Consider the following 24,951-nt stretch of genomic DNA (forward strand, 5'->3'; position numbering starts at 1 on the left):
TATATTTTATTAGACTTTTCGATTCTAGTACAAACTATTGATGAAAAATCTTTTATTACATTTTCATAACTAAGAAATTTTTTATGAATTTCTTACTAACTACATAATAGTATAAAAATGTTTGTCATTTGGAATTGTGCCTATATATTTTTAATATTTTTATACAGATATAAATAAACTTGAGTGGGATCTTGGATTAAATTTGAATGTATTTCGACCCAATAATTATATTTTTATTGGTATTTATTTAAAAAAAAAAAACAAGTCGAAAATTGCTCATGCCTATAAAAGCCTCACCATAATTTCACAGAAATTATGGAAATATATTCATATTATAAATAAATTATCTCTAAAATTAATTAACGTCCTCGTATTTTGAAAATTTCATTGCGTATAATCAAATATATAATTTATGTAAAAGTTTTAAATTCTCATGAATAGTGTTTTTGAATTATAACCAAAAAATTTAATATTGTTATTTTATTAAAATGAATTATTAAATGAAATGTTTTATTAAAATATGTAATCACAACCAAAGTTAAACAACAAATATTAAAAAAAAAATTGTTTTTATGATTTTTAAATTTTTTAGTTCCAGTATGAACTTCTTAAACAAAATATTGTGTTAAATTTTCAAAACTTAGCTTTAAAAATTAAAGATCTTATACATTTTTTACTATAAAATTCAAACAATAAGTTACAGATTTTTACGATTATTGTTTTTGAATTATAACAAATTAAAAAAATCAATTTAGTCAAAAATTATTTTAGCACAAAATAACATATAAAATAAATACATTTATCAATCTAAAAAAGTGTTTATTACGATTTATACCAATACATAACATAAGTAAATTTATTAAACCTACGTTTTTTTGAAAGCAAACTCTTTTTTCTGATAATTTAAGTATCATATTCAAGATATTATATCGACTTATTCGAACTAAACTTTAAATAATTGTCAATATATTTAATGTTAATAAATAATTATCAGCAGAAAATTTTACCTATTATTATGATGTAAAATAACTTTTAAATATTATTACATTGTGATTTATGATTAAGCCAACAGTAATTTATTATTAAGAAAAATCAATTAAATTGAACATTATTGAAAATCACTCGACAACATTTTAAAAATAAAACTGTTATCATATTATTTTATTATCAAAAGCTTAGTTAGATTGGAAATCATGTACACGTATTTTTGTTGTCATGTTAAACGCTACGTAACTGCAAACTTACTGCTATTCTACCATAACGATAATATTATTGTATTTATATAAATCGGGCTAACCTGCCATTTTCGTCGGATGATAAACTTTTTAAGTTTATCCGTGCTCAGGATCACGCAACTCATATCCATGTCCTGTTGTGCCAGCCACTTGTGTTTCAGGCATTCTTTGGCAGTAAGTCTTAATCTAAAAAATAATTTGTGATTAATAAGGTACACAATATCATTACCGATTTGTTTGTAATAAGTTGATAACAATCAGAATTTAGAGATTATAGTAATATTAAATCGGTATAATAAAACATAGCAGGGCTATAAAAAAATATACTTCAAGGTTCAAAGAATTCAAATTTCAATTACATTTCCTTTTTTAACGTGAATGTATATTAACAATTTTTTTTTAAATATTATATCATTATTTGATAATTGTTCACATTTTATTTTATTGTTAATGGATTGTGGATAAATTGTCAAAAATGTAATAATTTAAATTGATATAAACTGATAAATATGATAGATTAGGTTAATTTATAGGCTTTAAATAACCATGTTTAATTTGATAATAACAATTGATTTCTTTTAAACTATTTTAAATTTAATAAATAAAATTAATAATTTTTTTATTTAAATTTAAAAGGCAGAAACTCATTTCAAAAGAATATTATAATATATTTACATTAGTTCATAAACTAATTATTAATAATAATTTTCCACTCAATATAATAACAAACTATGGTTATGTTTTATATTACATATTTTTATTTTTTATCTTTATTCTATGCAAAATGTTTAAAATTTAATTGAAAAATGTATTATTGTTAAAACCGCGGAGGGTACCGTACTCTTTGCGTTTGATCAACAGCGCGCTTATGAAGTCCTTGGCATCTTGAGAGACAGCATCGAATGCCTCGTCGTCGAAATCAAACTCTGCTTTCGTTATGTTAGTGAATGTTTCGGAGTCGTTGTCCCCCATGAACGGCGAAAGACCGGATAATCTAAATACCATGTAAAAACGTGAAAAAAAATCGTGAAATCGAAAAAATTAAAACATGTCCAAATCAGGGTGAAATGCCCCAAGGGTACATAAAAATCGGTTGCATTCAAAAACCATTATTTTCATATCATATATCTTTGACTATCATACGATTGATAGACAAAAACCGTACACATTAACGGTTAATCGGATAAAAAAATACCGCACACTATTTTTGATATGGGTACAGACCATACGTATTTTGAACGTAGAAAACATTTATTAAGTTTACAAAAAGGTTTGATAGAATCATTACATTTTGTTTTAAATATTCTTAAAACCTAAAATTAAAAAATAATTTATGCTTACAAATAAGTTTAAACTGCTATTGTTACTCGTAAAACAAACAATATATATTTATAATAATTGTTGTGCTGTAGTGTTTAAAATAAAAGCACTAAAAAAAAAAAAAATAAATAGATTTATAATTTAATTACCGTGATTATTTAATCACCAATGAATATTTAGTCAAAGTTAATTTTATTTATCTATTTTTTTTTCAAAATACATACGTTTTCAAGTAAGTAGCTAATTATAAAATTGTGAGTTTTTGAATACAACAACCTTAAAATAGTTTGTAATTTTTAGATTTAACGGTCGAATCACTTACAACACGTAGCAGATTACTCCCACGGACCACATGTCCGATTCAAAGCCGATGGGCTCATAACCGATGATTTCAGGTGGAATAAATTCGGGCGTGCCAAACAGCACTCGCATTGGCTGTCCTGGTATGATTTTCTGTGCCAATCCAAAGTCAATGAGCTTGATATAGTGCGAAGTCCGTGACTGGCACATTATGTTTTCCGGCTACAGACGGAAAAATATTTAAAGCACAAAAACTGTTAGATTTACTCACAAGATAAAACAATATTATAATTATTTTATAATATAAACATTATTTTTATGCAATAATTAGTACAAATGACTTTATAGAATAAATTTATTTTTTTCATGTAATGATATACGAAACATTGCAACGTCAGTTTATTAATATATTATGAAGATATAATAAGCATTGTGCTCATTTGCTACCATATCGGGTATGATTTAAAAAATAAAATATAAATCCACACGTAGTAATTATCTAGTTGATTTAAATCGTTCAAACTGATCTTTGTAAAAAAAATAATAGATAGTATAAGCAATGGTGGAATGTTTTGAGTTTCTACCTAATTGAAAAAACTATACATAATTAATTGTAGGTACATCCAATGTACTCCGTGCCGAATTTAATACAGGTGTCGTTTTAATTATTGCCATGTTTTTACTATTGAAGGCAGCAAAATACATTTTTATTGGTAAGTTAGATAGTTTGCAATGGAAAAATATTAACGAACGATTCACGTACTACAGGCTAGGTACAAACACGTTCAAACCTAACCTTGAGTACAACAGGTGCTTTGGTGAATAATTTCATTATATGACAAAATTTGCTTTTTTAATGCCATCTTACTGTATTTAGACATAGGAAAATACTTAAATACACGTCTATAAGCTATTAAAGGTTTGAAAAATTCATAATCCAATGAACCATGAAAATTATAAATAGCAACAAATCAAACTCTCAAAAACTTTACATACCTTTAAATCCAAGTGAACGACATTCTGTTTGTGCATGTAATCTACGCCTTCGCATATCTGCTTGGTGAACAGAATGCAATCCTTTTCTGTGAGCGTGAAATCATCAGCCACCACTCTTTCGAACAATTCACCACCAGAAATGCTAGAGATTATCATAAAGAATTAATTCAGTTCAATGTTAATAAAATAATTCAAATAAAAAATGAAAAAAAAAAACATTATTCAATTTAAAGTTTTATAATTATATGAATAATACTGCGTGTTGATAAACAAATAAGGTGTGTACTAAATTTAAATTGTATTTTTTTTTTATTTTTTTTTGGTAATAATACAGTAAAATGTGGATCAATAAAACCGCTCGTATTATTTATAAATATATAATATTTAAAAAAAATATTTTGCCACAAAAACATTATCAGAGTAATAAAATTATGAAATAAATTTGTACAAATATTGTTCTAGTTTTTTCAAATAAAATATGTACTTACTATTCAGTGACCAATACCACTTCCCTGGGCTTGTCGAAAGCCGCGTCGAGTTGTAAAAGTTTGGGGTGCCGCAGACAATTCATTATATCAACTTCTTCTTGCGCTTTTTCCTTGTCCGTTGACTTAATGCACCGTACAAACTTGGCAGCGTAATATTTATTGGTCTCACGTTCTTTCACTTTATACACGACCCCATATCTGCCTTTGCCGAGCTCATCCAGCATTTCGTATTGCTTATCAAACAAATCACCGTTTTCTATGTTAACTGTTTTTGGCCAAAGCGTGTTTCCATAATCTTTAAAACCATAGTTTAATATAATTATCATTTCAATAATTCAAATTTAGTCAGAATGCTTTATTTTAATTTTATATAATATGAATTTTACACATTATGTTGTTTACTTATCATGCCTGAGTAGTGAGTATCGACTCACATGAAAAAAATGTATTTAACTTTTAAAATATTTTATAATTTTTTGTACAATAATATTGTTAATATATTTTGTGAAATTTTTAAATATAGAAATGTAATTAAATAAATTATTACACAAGTTACAACATATGTATACCATCAGAATTGTCAACTTATATGGTATTATAATTTATGAGTTTATGGTCGTATTTCATGATCAAATTATTAAAAAATGTACCTAATAATACATTATAATAAAATATACTATAGATAAATTCTATCAATGTTTTTGAATTTATTTTTATCTATATCGATTATTAAAAATGAACATTATGGCAACATAAATTTAATATTATCATAAAAAAATTAATAATATGTTTTGCTCTACCTATGTACTGTATAGACCCACCGACTTATATCATAATGTGGCAAAGCAGGAATAATTCTTAAATATTATTATTTTTTCTATTTTTCGTCGTTTATTAACACATCGTGTACTGGACTCTCTCTTATCGCCCACTCCTTGTAGGCACACACGCATGACTTGAACATAAATGCACACGATTTCTTACATGCATTATTACGTTCTTATGGACTTTTACTCGTTTTTGATGTAATATTTTATAAGGTAATACGCACTAACCATATTTTATTGTCGACGGTTTATTTGTCGTTTTATTCGCGGTTTCGATTACGATAGAAAAAATTCCTTTTAAAAATAAGTTGATAATATGGAGTATTGAGCAGTGGGAGTCCTTTGTATCAAGAGTTGTGATTAAGCATTGTAATCATCCTGCACTCTTGATATATCTTCAGATATGCTTATACAGCGTAGAACGAGACTGTTATAATAATTTAGTGCTTACACCACCTATATTATGATACAGGTAATACTCGGACGTGGCGAAACCGTAAATGCAAACTTCTCTACGAACATTATTATATATTACATTTGTAAGGCCTCGTGAAATTGCGAAAAACCATACACGGAAATATTAAAAATATGACCTATAACATTACTACGATAATGTGTTAACCTTATTACAATAAAATATTATTATTATTATTATTATATTTATATACGTTACCAGTTTGCAATATGTACACCGGTGTGGATTCTAGGCTCGCTTCGCTCGATCCGTGCATGTTTTCCGCTCGGACTCTAAAAACGTACGACTCACCGGGTGCTAAACCTCGGACAATGTGCGATAATGAGTGACACCTGGACAGAAATAGTGAGAGAATTATACATAGAAGCCTCAATACAAAACGATGTAATGTATAAATATACATAAAATAATAACAATCGATTCACGTGAAAAGCCGTGGAAAATGAAAAGCAAATTAAGCAAGGGATAGGCGAGACATTTTGTAAGCACATACTGAGAGTATCGTATATTATATAATTAAGCGTTATATAATTTATTTATATCAAAAGGTTGCATATCACTGCCATGTTACAACCGTTAAGATTATTTGACAAGGAAATCTCCCATAGTAAAATAAAAATAGAAAGTATAAACACAGTTGAAAACAATTTTCCCGCTTTCGCCATAGAAAAATTGTTAAGTATATGATGATCCACGCGTAAATGAAACGTGCTCGTCGATCGATTATTTTATTATTATTATTTTTTTTTATTTTTTGTAACACTGATATCTAGTATAAATTATTATTAATATTATTATTAGTATAATATCGACGAATTTCATGTAATATATATTAATATGGTGTACGATAATTCGTCTTGTCCAGCAATAGATCGTGATTATGAAAAAGCAATTTATTTTATTCTTTTAAAAACTCTACTCGAGAAAGTAAAATTAAATTATAAACTATAAAAGAAATGTAGATACTGTGTGTTTGCAGGTATCACTTATACATTGTTAAAAAAAAAATGTGTCGCGTAATATTACAATCATAGAAATTATTATATTATTATTAATATTATTCGATCGATTGTTTTTCAGCACTGCACGTCATCGTGTACTCGGTGCATGGTCGCAATAATCGGCTGATGCATAACGACACGACACATAATATGACGCGTACATAAGTGGATAGTATTACTTAACGACAAGAATTATTAAAACATTTTTTGTTTTTTATATAGTATACTTTAAATTCAAGACCAACTATAACGTTATACCATTTGTTGACAGTTGTTAAGGGAAAACTTTGCGTGTAACACTATTGCCCTCCTCGTATACTGGATAATCCTATTATCGAACACTCATTGTTTAAAAATCTATTAACATTTTTAAAAATATTTTTTTATGTAATTTCCAGTTAATATAAAACAAACTTTTTTAAATATTTTACCGTTATGTTTTTTTTTAAGTTTTTTACTTTTTTGAACGACAACATACATTTTTATTTTACGAGTATATTCTGAAGCAGAATATTTTTCGGAATAATTATATACATAAGAATCGAAATTTGGAGGAGTATTTTATGGGTTAAAAGTATTTAAAGTTTGGTGGACGGAGTAGTAGCCAACCATTTTGCGAGATATCCCCATATACTCCAATCTGCTCACCTAAACTTTATTACATAATATCATGTTATGGTGTAAGTAGCATAATAAGTTATACCGAATTGTAAACAAAACTTGAAAAAAGTAAATTGACACTCACTTATCGGCCACTAGTTTCCAATCGGACTGGTTGAACGGTCGGACTTCCACGCCGTAACCGGTGACCATACAACCGCCATCGTACGCCGGACTGGACCACGTTACGTCCGCACTAGTCTCAGACACAGAGACAACAGGTCTGCCGGCAGGTGGATCGGGAGGCCCTACAAAAACAGATACGCACATATTATAATTAACACAATTTACAATTATCGGCCGATAATAAAACAATAACATTGTACAGGTAGATAATATATAATATATCTTATATATTATATTACACAGTTGAATTGTTTATACGCGCTGAATGACTACTGAACCGATTTAAATAAAAGTCATATTAACAGCACTCTTAACTCCGAGAAATTTTTAGGTTTTTTCAATCATGAGAGGCCGCGAGGGTGGTTAAAAAACGAAGTTTGTTTTCACTCACGATAATCGAATAATTTTTGGTTAACATGTTCACCATAGGTTGAAGAAATAAAATTTAAAAATAGTCTATTTGATATATACCAGCCAACCTACCGTCATTTGTTGTTAAGAATTTTTTTTTTTTTTAATTAAATAATGTTCCATGTATTATTTCATATTTGTTATTCAAATGATCAACAAAAGACATATTGACTTATGTTTGTAGAGTACAACTCGTGCACTGCTCGGCTAATTTAGTAAAAGACAGTTTTAACCACATCTGAAAATATATATATATATTATATATACTAATATGCTACAGGCAGATTGCTCATCTCGGTAAAATTATTGCTCACAAAGCGAATTGCGTACCATTGGTGTCAATTTTTTATGAGCGATACTACACTATAGAACCGAGATACGTTATATTTAGCCGTATTTAATGTTTGTTCAACGTTTCCGAAATAAAGTGTTGTTATTTAATCAATATAATTTTTAAAATATAAATACTAAAATATGCCGTTACACTTATTACGACGTGCGGTGACCGACCGTTCGTGATTATAACGAACCGGTTGGAATATTGCACTTGAATCGATGTATTGTAGAACGTTAGTTACCTTAACGCTATTACATTTTTATGACAAATGTACGAATCGCCTTTGATCACACTCTACAATATCTGAGATGATGGTCGCGAAAGAGCGAGACGCGAAGTTGTAGCGGCACGGTAGTGATTAAATATAAAATATGATGTTTGTACGTAGGTACTGTCGAACGGAACGTGTGACCGCAACAATTATAAAAATAATAATAATAATAATTTAATGTAGGAGTGTACGCCAATACCACGGTTCACTTGCGGTGAACACATCGTAATAGGACGAAATTGTGTGCGCGGAGTGATAATCTATGAGATGGTTACTATACGCTCGTGGTTAACGCACGCGTCGACGAAAAAAGTAGAAAAAAAAACACAATTAACTTTAAAAAAACATTTTACACGCGCGAACCCAGTAAAAAAACAGCGCATCGCTGAATAATTTCCGCTATTGTACCTACAATATTATTGAATGATGACATTACGTATGTCGTCGAGAGACGAACAACTCGTGCGGTTTTGAATTTGATATATTTTGTCGTGTGCATTCGAACACACAGCATACAGTTTTCTAAGTGCTTGAGAGTATGGCCGTTACGTGTTATGTGTATTTGTAGTGTTGTTCGATAATGTCGCAGCGATTGATAATATGATAATATAATGAAAACACGCCGCACGTAACTTTAACAGCACGTTAGACCTGTATAATATTTTATGATGCCGTGGCTTACGAGTATTCGTCGTTTCAGGTTAAATGTGGCACTGGTACACTGTGCAGTAGGTAAACGACACAAGGCTGAATACGACGACGTCAATTTGATTAGCTAAAATCAGGCCAGTATTTGAGGGAAGTTCGAAGGAATAGTCACCGTTGATGGTGGTAATATTAAAAATTGGTTTGGTAACGAAAAAATATTGAAATGGTCAAAAATGTAAAAACGTCAAAATTTAAAAATTATTACCATATACATTAATTGTAATAATTTAGTAGAAGAACTAAAAAAAGAAATTTTTTATGAGGATGTAATATCTAAATACTTCTTATATTGTTATACTATTTTAGATGAGTGGTAAATTTTATATTGTCCCTGGCGGCAATTTTTGTAAATTCAAACCTGCCTATAATATCATTATGCTGCTGTATCGTCCAATATTGATTGGTGTATGTACCTACTATTTTGCAAGTGTAGGTACATATCGTGTTATTATGTTCACCAAATTAATGTAATATTTTTTGTTGTAGTAGATAACACAATAATAAGTAGTTAAGGCTGTTGTTGATGCGCGCGTGTGAATTATAACGATACCTAGGTAGTAAATACTATAATACAGACACTTTCCGATAGCGATAAACACGAACAAAATAATATCCCTATTTAATTTATTCTCTATATTAGTTTCCAAAATATACATAAGTTTTTAACGTGACTCTTTCGATTTATCAACCGATTTACTTAAGTTAACATCGGGCTTATTAATTCCTGGTGTTCTAGTGTTTTTGATAAAAATAACAATTTTCTGGGTTATCGTCAAATTTACATCGACATGACGTATAAAAATATTTAAAAATTTAATACCCAATCCCTAATTAAATATTATATACGTCTCCCTCACCACGTCGGACGAGTATCACCATTTTATAGACTTGTTGATTGTATATTTTTTTTAAATATTAACGTTAAATTTTACCTTCAACGGCGACCGATGCGAAGTGGAAATCGTTACCATGTCCGTTATCGACGCGAACCACGTACTTGCCACAATCGTCGGCCGTGATCGAGTCGATCGTCAGACTAGACTCGCCATTTTCGTTAGTTATACACAAATGCGCGTCAGACTCCAACACTTTGCCCTGTATACAAAATATGACTGTCTATATTATTGTTGTAATAATTCGAGGTTAGATATTTTATTAGATTATAATACTATTATTCATAATAAGTATAATAAGTGATCAAAAGATTTTGAAAAATCTTTTGTCCTATTTTTCAATATTATTTATTTAAATTTTTTTCTTAGTAAATTCACTGCAGTACCAATATCGTCGACATTTAATAATAAAAAACTTACCAGTATTGTGTATTTAAAAAAAATAAAATCCCAACAATTTTTAATCAATAATATTAAATACATTTTACCCATAAAATATTCAGTACTACAATCAAAATACATTTTATTTGATTTTTGCCAATATCTATGTAGGTATATTATAATATATAATATATATATATATATATTTATCAATAAGAGGCTATGCTTGTGTATGCGTGTGTATAAATGATCCACAGTTAATAATTTATCAAACTCATAAGTCGTAGTTCTGAAATTTGCAACAAGTGAGTTCTAATTTACACCTCCAAGTCAAATTTTTTAAATTTGAAAAATGAACTCACACAAGGATTTATTGGTTTAAGAAAAATGAATAGTTTTTTGCTTGTATAATGTAAGAGTAATTAACTAATGTACTATGGTCCTTTGGTCATTGATTACAGAAAATAAAGTATTTATATTACGATCAGACATAATTTTAGACATGTATTTTATATTTGCTCAAAAACTCCGAACAACTGCAATATTAAAAATGTATGTAATTTACATTCAAAAAAATGAAGAAGCTTTTGAATTCACAGTATTTAGTTTTTTACGAACAACATAGTGCAGATCGACTTGTTCATTGTAAATTGAAATAGTTTTTTCTTCTTAAATCGATATACTGATATTGTTAACTGATATCGATATCAAATATCAATTAACAATATTGTACTAAAATAATATATTTATCTCTAATCCGTGATTCTTTTTTGTATATAACCATACAATTTATAATTAACTACTTACCGCTCTAAGCCATTGGACACGCGGTTCGGGATTGCCCCGATACGCCGTCTTCAAGACCACTTTGTCGCCACGGAACACAGTCGTGTCAGATGGTCCACTGAGTATGGATGCAGGAAGTGCGGTTTTAGTGTTGACCGGGAAATCGCTCGCAGTTTTTTCTTCAATATCCTGCATATTGTTATTAAGTTCGATGACCATTGGCATCTGATTTTCACATGACATTTCTATGTGACAATAATAATAATAAATAATACCATATTATAAGTCATACGTATAATATTATATTGATATAGCTATTTAACAATATTTTGTTCCACGAAATTCGTACAAACCGTTTATAACGAGTTGTCCACTAGACACGGCTTGGCCAAATGTGTTGGCCACTTTACAACTATAAATGCCGCTGTCTTTTACAAAAGGGTCGGTGATTGATAAGCCGAATTCACCGCGGTCTTCGGTCATCAGGTACTCAAAGTCCGCGCAGTCGGGAACAGGCACGTCATTTTTAAACCACGTGGCATTCATAGGAACTGCACCTGAAAATGAAAAAAATAAACAAAATTAACCGTGCAATATAATTTATGTAGTTTGCACTATATTATAATCATATGTAGTGTAGTCTTACCTTGGAGTTTTACAGTCAACTGGACCGGTTCTCCTTCGTCAACGGTGCGCTTAGGAACAAGACCCTGGACGAATATCGGAGGTTTTAGACACGAGTCGGTGCCCAATTTTGTGTCAAATACACACAATTCTGTCGAACACCTGGTAACACCAGACTCGCACCTAGCCACACACGTGTATACGCCTGTATCTGCCGACTCTAAGTTACATATCGAAAGTCTAGCCGCCAAATCATCCAGAGACGAAGTCACCCTGTCGTCAGGCTTGACTTCTACGTTATTCCTGTAAAGCAAATACCGTAACACTCTATATTTGATAGAGAGGGGATGAGAAGAAAGAGCTCGGTAGTACACTTAATGCGTCTTTTAAGCAAATAAATATTTATATATTGTCCATCATGCAAATTCACACGATACAAAAAAGAATAGTTATAAATTTTGTTAGTTAAAGCTTAAAAAAAAAAAAAAAATAACTAATATTATATTAATTTTAATGAAAATTTTAAAGGAGACAGAGACACAACTGCATATATTCTATAGTAATAATATAGAATAATCTATTTCACATCACCATTTACATTATATTAATAATACTATAATAATAGTAATTCATGACATATTGAGAAATGAGAGATACTCTATTAGGCCAGGTTTGAATTATAGTTGGGTTATAAAATAAAAATATAGTACTCACTTATACCAGGTAACATCAGACATAGGGTTTCCTCTTATTTCACAGCTGAGAGTAAAATTTTCACCAGCACAAGCAGCCGAGCCGGACTGTCTCCTGCCGTTAGACGACGAAGTAATTTGTACGTCATTTGTGGTTTGATTGTGTGCTGTTGTAACATTAAAAATTAATGACTATTAATTTTGATCCAGTAATAAAAACTTATGAAAAAAATTGTATGCGTAACATTCCTATTATATTAAAATTAAAATTAAAAACCGCAGACGATAAAAACTATCTCTGATCGTTGATACAATATATTATGTATTATGTAGATGCCTTAAGAAGGAAATAAGGTCATATCTCAGCGGTGCTTTTATCAAACGATTAGTCACGCTCAATGACCATGATTTTGATATTTCTAAACTTTTAATTTACGTGTTTATACATTTAATATTGTAGAAATTTTCGCACACGACAATCAATCAGACTTCTTTGCGTGACTATATGTTTGAAAGATAAATTTTTATCAGTGGTTACAAAAAAAACACAACTTACAACTTTAAATCTATGTACCTATATATCATATTTTTAAATCCAAGAGATTTTTTGTACAAGGTACTTATGGTAAAATTTAGAAATACAAACTTCTATTTTTCTAATAATAATCCCCTTTTTTTTTCTACTCAAATTATTTCGTGGATAATTTTTCTCAAAAATGTTACGTATAAAAATCAAAATTCAAACGAATAGTTTTATAGTTATTTAATGTTGTATACTAAGAATAATACATCTATAATAATAAGTATAATATTAAGATTAAGATTGTAGTAATTAATACGAATCTATCAACATTTATAATTTACAAAAATGGTCCAAGTTTGATTAAACATTAGACACAAAATTACACATATTATATAATTTTGTAATACCACATTTAGAAACTTATCCTCAGGGTAAATATCTCAAAATTTAAAGTTCAAAAAAAAAAAAACATACAGTATAAAATAATTTATAGTTAAAAAGAATGGAAGAAGTTCTCATTAAAAAAACAACAGAAGTTTGTATCACCACAAGACATTCCTTAATAAGTAGATAGCTCAAAAAATTTTAAAAGAATTTGAAAATGTATTTATAATATTTAAAAAAATTAATAGTTAGAATTTGAATGAATTTATTATTACAAGTTCAGAAATAAGGAAGCTTGCTTTACGAATTTTATTATATATTTGAAACGATCGAGAAAGTTAATGAATACTCACTCAACACTTCGAGCCGGGCTGTGGCTTGAATTTTTCCAAATTTGTTTTCTACGGTGATTCGGTAGAGACCTGCGTCATCTGTAGTGACGTCGCAAATCTCCATCGACCGGTAATCATCGTCCTCGCGAATTCTTATCCTGCTATTGACACCGATAGGCTGGCCGTCTTTTTCCCATGACGACCACGGCGGTGGGTGACCTGACACACTGCACTGAAATCGAACAGTTTCGCCGACATCTGCGATTCGATCGTGTAGTACGGCATAAAATTTCGGTGCACTGCTTCGCTTCAAACGTTTTGTACCCCGATCATTGGATTCACCTGCAGGTATTTACAATTTACAGTGGGTATATAAAACTTTTTAAAGAAAACTATGAATATCTCAAGTATTATCTTTACACAATTTAAACGCTAAATACTAAAAAACCAAATAAATACTTAAAAATATTCGATGTGAGGTTTTAAAATTAAATAATAATAAATAATTAGTTTACACGTAGCTATTTTTTAGAATTATTAAAATAAACTTTACATTTAATGTTTGTCATAATATATAGGTCTATAATCATATAATTATCTTTGTTTTTATTTTATTTTTTCTAGACATTATTTGTATCTACTATGCTTTTAAGTATTTTTATATAATTTTATTAATATTATACTCATGTATTATATTTTATACGAAATTAAAATTAATGTCAACTCCATCATAAGTTCAAACTTACAGAAGTAGTATATTTTATATTTATATAGAAAAAAAAAAAACTATCGATTTTTAGTTCTCGTTGAAATGTAAAACATTAATTAATTTTAAACAATAAAGTATATTACAATAGAACCTAGAAACTTAATAATAAATTGAATGTCATTCGAATATATTATTAAAAGTTGTATTATCTAAATCGGATTTTGTATTGTTATTAATTTACAATTTTTCTCACCTGCTAATATTGGTGAACCAATCATAGTTTTTTGCTGTCCGTTTGACTGGGGTATCTTAGTGGTCTCTTGTGAATCTAAAACATTTTAATGTGAACATCGCAGTACAATTTATTTGCAATTTTTGATGAAGAACTCACTTGACAACAATATCAGCCGCGCCGACGTCGAATCTTGACCGAGTTCGTTGAAAGCTGTACATGTGTATAGTCCTTCGTGTAGCGGACTCACTGTGGATATTTCGAGACGAGCCGTATCACCATCGATCAGCTGAGACTTAATCTGTTTGCTTAATCTGACCAACTTTATGAGAACGGGTTGGAAAAAATCATCGAAAAAAAATAAACCGTAATTACAATTTTATTTTTAAGCATATGCTATAAAATGTTATGGATATTGAATTATTCAAATAATATATCACACGCAAGTCTTAGGGTCATGTATACATACTTTGCCATCTTTTTGCCATCTAATATCCGTCTCTTGTGTAATATTCAACTTGCACTCAAACGTAACACTGTCGTTTTCCCGGCACTCTATGTCGACCAGCCCTCTACTTATTCTTGGTAACCTTTCCACCGTTCTAGACCAACAGTGAACAAACATAACATTATAAGTAAGGGTCGTTCTAACAGTAAATTACTGTCAATAACCATAGTTAGTATACAATAATATTAATCTGTACATTATACAATGATGCTATGTGATGTAACTTACGCGTAGTTTGTTCCATTTACCATTTTTTTCTTACAGTGTCCTAGGGAAAAAAATAAAAAAAATAATTAATATGTATCATTTGGTGACACAGTATCGTGATAGAAAACGACATGCGCACACACAATTTAATAAGAGACAACATATAAAGATCCGCTTCCGTAATTAGGTCTGACGTACCATATAATCATATAATTTGTAATTTAAGTATTCTCGTCAAACCATATCGTGACGTATAATAACATAACTATTAAGGTTTTTCACCGGCGTCATGGAAGGTTCGCGGGTACTCAATTGGCTACGGCGTCGAGATTGTTTTACTAATTTCGAATAAGTGACGTCATGAATACAACACGATAATATTAATCATATCGCATTTGTACGGAGTGCGTGTTCGATGTGAAATAATAATATGATTGCGGATACATGATGTATATTATAATAATATGTGTATTAAAGCTATGACCGACCTGTCGAGTAGACTTGTAGAGATATTAGCGCTTTGATCTGTCCATGCGGATTAGCGGCTAGTAACGTGTACGTCCCAGTATGCGTCAGTTTGGCGTGAGGAATTTTCAGCTGATAACGATTTCCATTGGATATGCACAAAAACTCAGAATTGTCACGATAATATTCCGGCTGTGAAAACAAAAAAAAAAAAAAAAAATGAAATCACACACACGATTAATAAAACATAAAATAAAAATCTTACAATGTAGATAATAATATGCACTAAAACAGAAAAAAAAAATGCTACTAAAGGTATTTAGTAAAACTAATGACAACGGTCCGATCAGACCTGAGGTCCACGCGTGACTGTGACCGTATGCTCGTTCGCACAACAACATGTATCGTACACCGTGTGCTACCATACTAGTATAATACTATGTTATTATTATGTTTGATCGTAACTGACTATTAATATTGAATATAGTCATTTTTATTTTTTTTTTTTTTTATTACTATTCATTATTACTTTTACTAACAAACATTGGATACGGGAACATACGAAATTTTTAATTTTTTCTTCGAAATATCTCTTAACAGTCAATTATAATATTATAATACTGTATTTTTAATTGACCGAATCTCATAGGTAATTATACCTAATTAATAGGTAATCTCGAACTTAAGCATGTAATGTGTATGCTAGATAATAATGTAGTAAGATATGAATTGAATACATTTATTTTTCATCTGCACAGACAACAAATAACAGATAAGATAATAATATACAACAGTATTCCGAGACAAAAATTCCAGACAGTACCTACATTATGTTCTATTACATTATTGCTTATTGACCATACCACGAAATACCAATATCAGCACAGATACTACGGTTACGAGTTAAGGAGTGCAAATATTTTATGAAAAGGAATTTTTTTTTAACATTCGTATTATCACACAATGTCTTTTTGACCATAAACACATCAATACTGAATGCATACATGATATTATGTACTTATGTATTTAAACGTATTATTGTTTTATCAATCTGAATAATTCGAATTTGAACGTTAAATTTATCTATGATGTTCAAATCATTTACAAAACAAATCATTTGAATCTCGCAACCAATTACTATATAACACAATAAACGAATTTGACGACGATCAGTTATTTGCGGCATTAATATAATTATTTCATATTGGTCACATCACTGAATAATTTCTTTATTATCATTGTTACCTATACATTATAGTTTATAAATACATATCTATATAAATAATTATGCAAGTTAACCGGTGGATTTATCAATGTATTACTAAATATATAAATCGTTAACAGTATACTATATTTTAAATAATAAAATAAAAATATAAAATGTTTAAATCACGAGCTAGCTAATGTCCTTATTTATTATAATTTTATTTGATAGAATTTCAATAATATATTCATGCGATGACAACCAACAGGTAACTGTGGACGCACGGTAGCTATACCTACTTACAAAATAGTAGAATACAAAAAACACAATATCGAACACTATTATATAGGAAAACCGCAACTCGATATATCAAACAATATGTAATTTTAATGATGATATAATAATAATACAGAAATATTCTCGACAACGGTTACGAAAAACGAGTGGGCCGTATGTCGTGTACTCGTGTGCGTTTTATCGAAGAAGAGGACGTCTTGTCCACCAATATGGACATGATATTGTGTACGATGATAATAATATACAAACAATAATGTCGCGCGCGCACACACACAATACCGTCACACTTTAAATATTATCTATTGACTTTGCGATTGTCCTTATTGTTCACGCGACGACGCAATAATAATATTAGTATTATAAATGTGAAATAATACTAATAAGTGTAATTATATAATATTCTACGATATAATTATTATACTGTTACACGTGAAACGAGAAAAAAAAATGTTCTTCCCACAGCTGATAACCTACCCACTGCAATATTATTATTTTAAAAACGTTTTTCCTCCATTTTTCAGTATTTCAACTCGTCATCGTAAACGTAGTTATATAGAAAAAATATCACATTTGACTATATGAGTCAGGTGTCTTGCAGTTAATTGTCGAGAAAGAGAGCGAGCGAGTGAGAGAGAAATAATCCATCCTAACGGTACACGACCGAAGCGATAAGAACTGGAATAAAACGTGTGCGTGTGTTGGAAACGCGCTCGAAGAACAGTAATCGAAAATTCCTCAAAGAAATTTGTTCGAAAACGCTTATATGCCTAACGACCAGACTGGAGTAATCGTTATTATTATTATTATTATTATTATTATGATTATTGCTGTTGCGCGCGACGGCGACGTCGGTCGGTCACGGGATGGAACGGATTTGAATATTATTTATCATACAATAGCCGTATGGCGATATTAGGTATAATATGTTTTTTTATTATTACCGTAACGGCGTAAGTAGTTACATATTATTATAATACGTAAGATACGTTCGTACTTCGTATGAGCAGCGAAATATAAATACATATGAACGACGCGTGTGAAATTGGCAAACAATATTTGGACAGAACGCGTATGGTTCTGAGCACCACTTGCGCTTAGCCGTTCGCACCGATTTGTTCTTTATATGGAGTGAAAGCCGCCTCATCCAAGGCAGACATACAACATTATCCTGGCAAACAGCAGTATGATCGAAACACCGCCGTAGTGGAGAAACGTTATTTTACACATGTGGTTTTTTTTTTTTTTTTTTTTTTCTAGTTAGTTAGTTATTACTATTTTTAATATTATTATCATCATAGTTGTCGTTGGTGTTGTTGTTGTGTTATCAAAAATAAGGACCTTTTTATTTAGTAGTAGATCGTGGTGGCGCTTCGACGCCAGTCATCACAATAGTTATTATTGCCTATATATTGGCAACAGTGCGCCAAATTACTACTGCTGCAAGGACTCAGTAGACTCGTGTTCGGCGATGACATTATTTTAAGGTACTAGTGTCGTCGAATTCTGAAGGTGTCAATGTTATAATAGAAATGCAACGATAGACTGACAACTGCAGACACGGCGCGTCGTATATTATTATTATTATTATTATTATTATTATATTATTACATGACGTACGGTTGCATCAACACGACATGCGATAATACCCATAATACGACCACCCGTAAGGATTAAGAGTGTGGCGTCACGTTTGTCTTATTACTACTTTTTTTCGTGTTTAATAATATATTATAACTAAAATAACTCAGTTCCATTCGATAATCGTGTTTCTGATGGTACGGACTCATAATAATATTATGAATCATCACATAATATGCGCATCAGTGAGAGTGGTAATTTTACTCCGTACGGCTTTCAAACCACGATCGTCCACATCATGGGTCTTATAGATAAAAATAAAAAACCCAAAAACGGCTGTAATTATATTGGAATACAAGTATTAAAAACGCTGCGTACCATTTGTACGATGTTTTGTATAACATGTGAATGTAACTTAGTATATTATTATAGACACGTAAATATGTTTAACGGAAAAAAAAAAAAATTGGAACAACTGCTAATATGCTTTAATAAAATATCTAATTATATGGTAAATATTAACAGATTATATTATATACTGCTGTAAAAGCATATTACACTTAATCATGCGTTATTTCTGTTGATAATATTATAGGATGTTATCTTTGAACCATTAACAATTTATTAATAAGTCGTAAATTAAGTAACTGTTAAAGTGAATTAATTCTATGTAAAAATTAATCTAAAAATTATACCACTTAATTTAATATTATTATAAGCATCTGGTATTTAAAATGTATTATACATTTATACCTAGTTGTATTACAGCTTTTAGAAATATCTTTAAAAATTATTCTATTTTTGCTACAGATATATTTATACTTTTATATTATACTTTACGTATAATAAAACTAAGAAATCTTTGATACATTTCAGCCACTATAATCCCGTTTTCGCCTCTGATTAAAACATTTCTAATGAAATAAATAAATCTAAATGCACAGTATAACTTGCAAAGCAGATATATTTTTTCGTAGAAAATTACACGCTTTGTGCACTCCAATAAATGGTAACTGATATAATTTATCAAGGAAGCGAATAACAGGGAATCATTCCTATATTTTAAGTACTTTTATTACGTTTTTTACGTAAACAAAATCATAGTATACTGTTGATTGTTGGTCGACCGACTATAAATACGAAACGAATAAAATCGTATTTATATGACACCCGAGCATAATATTATGGGAAGTTGTCCACATGCTAAAATAACGAACGTAATAAATACGTCTGTGAGTATAACATAAACTGTGAGCGCCTTGTGAGTATTACAGCGTGAAGATTGGTAGGTAAAGACCAAACTCAATACCATATTGTTATGATATGGATTTAGAGGTGGTGTCTCGAAAAATGTTACAAACTTTAAACCATAATAGTTAATTGTTTACATACTATTTTTCATTATCTAATCCAACAATCCAAGTTGAACACTGGATAGTGGATATTATAAATGTTTATAATGGACGTCAATACGACATCCAATAGAGACATACTGAACTTATTTGCAGTAAGTTATTGATTTTCTCGTAGATATTGTAAGCCACTAGTCAGTGTTATTGTGTATTATTAATAAGATAATGTGATACACACATGAATCTATCATGAATGTATTTTCTTGACCACTCGAGTTACCTTTAATATTGTAAACTTGACCTTCCAACAATAATATTTAATGATTAGGTCGGTAGTGAATTCGGCCCCGATAAAATAAGTTATAATTGTCACCTATCATGACATCTGCATATAACAAAAAATGAATCTTATCTTGCACTATATCGAAAGTGTTAAGTGTTTGTAATGCACGATTAAAAAGTACAACAATTAATTTCAAATTATAAACATTGAATTATTCTGTTTTGAAATAAATAATTTTAAAATTACGCCCTTAGCTAATATTTGGGAATAAATTAAAACAAATTTTATGCAGATATCACATTATTCATTTTTAACACTGTCTAGAATTAAAAGAAAAAACAAAATAGTTTTATATTATGTAACAATATTATAACTTATAGATATCAAAAAGAGTAAACTTTTATCAAGAAAAGTATTTTTAGTACGAATAAAATTTGTAGCGATCTATATCACATAAAAACAAAAAATTTTCAATTCTTAAGAATTTGACTTATGCAACAGGAAATAGACTGCAAAATCGTGTTCTGATAATGCGGCGATGTAGGTCTAAAAACACAGAAGTCGGTTGTCACGTCACATCAACTCATATAACTGAATGAGATCTGTTGATAGATCGATCTATAAAATACTCGAGGCAATAATTTAAAATTTTAATATTAATAACAGCAATCGCTGCTCCAGGCACCAAAATGCTTGAAAATATCCAGTGTCTAATACGATTAAACAATATTATATCAAAATAAAATATTGCATGACTGACAATAATATATCACATTAAATTGGTTATATATATGATAATTATATTATATATAATATATATATATATATTAATTATTATAAATACAATATCATTATTAATAGATATTACACATTGAAATATAATATATTATATTATATAAATATTATAGTAGGGATTATAATCAATATCTACTATATAATATAACATAGGTCCATAAAGTATACAACTCCATTAAGCTAATAATATTGTTATAAGACTTTTATGATAATTGGGCAGTATTCATTCAATATATGTATAATATGTGCTAACGTGCTACCCATATATTACGTATGTACCTATTACAATTTATATCAATGATATACTTATTATCTATTGAAATGTCTGATAGCGTTTTTCCTCGGTGGTTTGGCTTATACACCTACGGGACATGTTTATCATTAACATGATTTATAACTATATATATCCACTTATATATGTCATTAACTATTATATTAGACAAAAGTATTACTCCTGTTATTTCAACACAAACTCGCGACGTTAATAACCACGTTATAATATATGACGACGATTTATATAATACTGTAGGTATAAGTTTCTATTGCATTTTGAAATATTTGGATTATCGTTTCCGATTTAACGAAAAATACGAAATAATTAATTATTAAAACGGTAAATGAAAAATATTTGGTGGCAGGTATCTGTTATAGTATTACATACTACAATATTATCATCTATAGATTGGTGAATGCTTTCGAATTTGCAAAAAAAAAAAATCGAATACAATTAGATGCTAATCAAATTACCTAATTGAATGCAATAATTCAACAAGCTATGTGGCGATTACATCATTTATTATTTTTTAGAATAACATACGTTTTATACCATCTACGCTTTGAAACAAAACAAAATAGGAAATTATATTATTATGTACGAATGTGTAACGTGCGGTACAGTGGTTTGTGATAACGTGCATTTACAATGTTCAGTATAGTCGTGCGTGTAGAAACTCGTCGTGTATGAGTATGAGTATATCGATAAACCATTTATTCCTGGTTTGTGGATATGGAGCAAAATAAGATGCTGAAATCGCCGAGAGGTTAGGTACAACGCACAGCTGTTTAATGCGTTTTCAGAGCCTAACTTAAGGGGGAGGTTAGGGGACCTGCAGCCCCGGGCCCCTGTTGATATTTAATTATTAAAGTGGCACTGTAAAATTTTATGATATTATTGCTTACGTAGTTTCGTTAGTCATGTATTAAAATGGAATTTATGATAATTCTCTAATCGATAAAATAAGCTAGGTTTTAAGTTTTAAGATAAGATTAGTGATAAACACTTAATTATTATGATTAAGTTAGCATTGACTAAAAAAATTTTACAGGTTTTCCATTTTTGCAAGCGCTCAGCTCTTGTCTAAATGCAGATAAAAAACAAATTCAAAATTAGAACTAATTGAAAACGCCAGAAAAACATTCCTTCACCAAGAAAGATTAAACTCATTTATTCGTCTACTACTGAAAAGGAAATAACTAAAAATTGATTTTTTTAAATCTAATTCAAAAGTTAGAACTAAAATCTAGAAAAAAAATCGTTGTTTTAAATTTTAAATCATGTAAATTTTTTATTATTTACATTGACTTTGTTGAAAAATACATTACCACTTTGACTTTGTGTACAATGTTCATGATGTATATCAGTATATCACTTCATTACTTATATTTATATTTTTAATTTTATCGTTTAATTTTATTTAAATTAATCATTATTAAATAACTTATTGTATAATTTATTTATAATCTTATAAAATAAATTGAATATAAAAATCTATATAGCAAAAAGACTGCATTTATATTTTAAGTTGATAATTTAGAATTTAAATAATAATTTATTTTGGGGCCCCATTAAAAAATTAGACTCGGGCCCCAAAATTCCTAAGTTGGACTCTATGCGTTTTATTATAACCTATCGGTTTATACTTTATAAAATCTGTCAGTAAGTGTACTGCGGTATATATAAATATATATTATACAATTATCTTAGATATTGACGGGGCGAACAGTGAGAGATTTCGGTTTACGACAATCGGGTTTCGATGTCCATGCGACTTTTTAGTCGACGCCAACCGACCAACTGACGGATGGACGGACGGCAGAGACCTGTCGAACAGGTAACGATATCGGCCTTGCAAGGACGCGAGCACGCGCGATGACTAATGCACATAATTTATTATAAGATCGTCATCGAACAGTAGGTACTGCGCACACACACGGCACTTGCATACTATACGTATAATAAATCGTCGAAAACTGTCGGTTTCGGTTAAGTAACAACGGGCGGCGGCGTCTCGGGCAAGGTACATAAATCGCGAGATTTCAGAGTGACGCTCTGACGATCGATGAAAGGACACCGCGGTATCAACACAGTGTTATTACTATTATTATTATAAAATACCTATACAACAACTGTAGTTCTTGTTGACGACTTGCTCGGAGTACTGGCGATCCGTACGATATTTTGCAACGCGTTTATTTTCGGTGCTAGTTTGTCCAAATAAGGACGTATAGAGAAAAAAAAATACGATACTGTGCTAGCAAGCGAACATTACGTGTCTTATTTTAATATTTTATATTCCACACTCGCTAAAATATAAAATCTATTTAGTTATTTAGTTACAATATTATAATTTGTATATTTTGAATCATTGTCAAAGTGCAAATCACATGACATGAAATTATTAAAATACGCATGGCCGAATTATCGCGTAATTCGTTCAGAGAATGATAGTTTATATATTACCCGTTGATCCTACCCCCCGAATCGCCCAACATTACAATTCCGAAACTGTTAAGAAATAATATGCTGCTCTTAAACTGTTATAATGATTATTTTTTACATGCGTACATTCACACATTATTTTACGTATTAAATTTCGAATTTTTATCGTATATAAGTATAAGTACTAAAGTACCTGTTATGGACTACAGTATTTAGTAGTATATAGTAATAATGACGCGGAGTAAACGATCTAATGGTATATAATTATTACTCATTTGAGTGTACACTTTATGTACAATAATTACACACACACAAGCTCAATATCTTACGACAACTCGGCAGATAACATTTTCGAGTAAAAAAATCCATTCATTTAAAAATCGATACGATATTGATTCATATATAAAATATCTGACCTATGCACGATTTTACGGTTGTAATACCATTATTATTATTTGATTAAATTTTGTTCTCAATAAAAATTCAACATTGGTGTGACCAAAGATTGCCAGACATATAGTCCCGACGACAAACAGAATATAAAGCGTAATTATTATTTTTAATGAATATTATGTTTTAATAGACATAAGCAAGCATTCACATAGGTATACATGGTATGCCGTATAATATCATATAAAAGATCGCCCGCAGTATCGCCAGACGCCAGTGTAGTAATAAACAATAAATGATTGTGTGTGCGTACGTAACACAACACCGGTATGACATTTTATAGTATAACGTGATTTATCTTAAGTAAACACCTAATGAAAACACTTGAAATACGCACAACAGTAATAACGATAAAATTGTAATCGACTTTTACTTAAAATGT

The 24,951-nt window shown here is 29.7% G+C and overlaps 1 protein-coding gene across 4 annotated transcripts in view; it reads right to left on the reverse strand.

Moving 5' to 3' along the window:
• Positions 1-24,951, reverse strand: part of LOC112600845 — a 106,450-nt gene that overhangs the window by 2,227 nt on the left and 79,272 nt on the right. For all 4 annotated transcript variants that reach the window (XM_025348166.1, XM_025348164.1, XM_025348165.1 and 1 more), the window contains exons 25-42: positions 15,915-16,083; positions 15,448-15,487; positions 15,181-15,313; positions 14,871-15,033; positions 14,733-14,807; positions 13,792-14,112; positions 12,554-12,698; positions 11,862-12,142; positions 11,569-11,772; positions 11,237-11,460; positions 10,088-10,250; positions 7,388-7,550; positions 5,840-5,973; positions 4,340-4,634; positions 3,852-3,993; positions 2,878-3,077; positions 2,077-2,229; positions 1,298-1,421 (exon numbers count right to left, since the gene is read on the reverse strand). In XM_025348166.1, the coding sequence (XP_025203951.1) occupies positions 1,298-1,421; positions 2,077-2,229; positions 2,878-3,077; positions 3,852-3,993; positions 4,340-4,634; positions 5,840-5,973; positions 7,388-7,550; positions 10,088-10,250; positions 11,237-11,460; positions 11,569-11,772; positions 11,862-12,142; positions 12,554-12,698; positions 13,792-14,112; positions 14,733-14,807; positions 14,871-15,033; positions 15,181-15,313; positions 15,448-15,487; positions 15,915-16,083 (3,129 nt within the window). The remainder of the gene's footprint in view (positions 1-1,297; positions 1,422-2,076; positions 2,230-2,877; positions 3,078-3,851; positions 3,994-4,339; positions 4,635-5,839; positions 5,974-7,387; positions 7,551-10,087; positions 10,251-11,236; positions 11,461-11,568; positions 11,773-11,861; positions 12,143-12,553; positions 12,699-13,791; positions 14,113-14,732; positions 14,808-14,870; positions 15,034-15,180; positions 15,314-15,447; positions 15,488-15,914; positions 16,084-24,951) is intronic.

This window comes from Melanaphis sacchari, unplaced genomic scaffold, assembly GCF_002803265.2.
Source record: "Melanaphis sacchari strain LSU unplaced genomic scaffold, SCAv2.0 Contig72_pilon_pilon, whole genome shotgun sequence".
In the NCBI taxonomy this organism is placed as follows: Eukaryota; Metazoa; Arthropoda; class Insecta; order Hemiptera; family Aphididae; genus Melanaphis; species Melanaphis sacchari.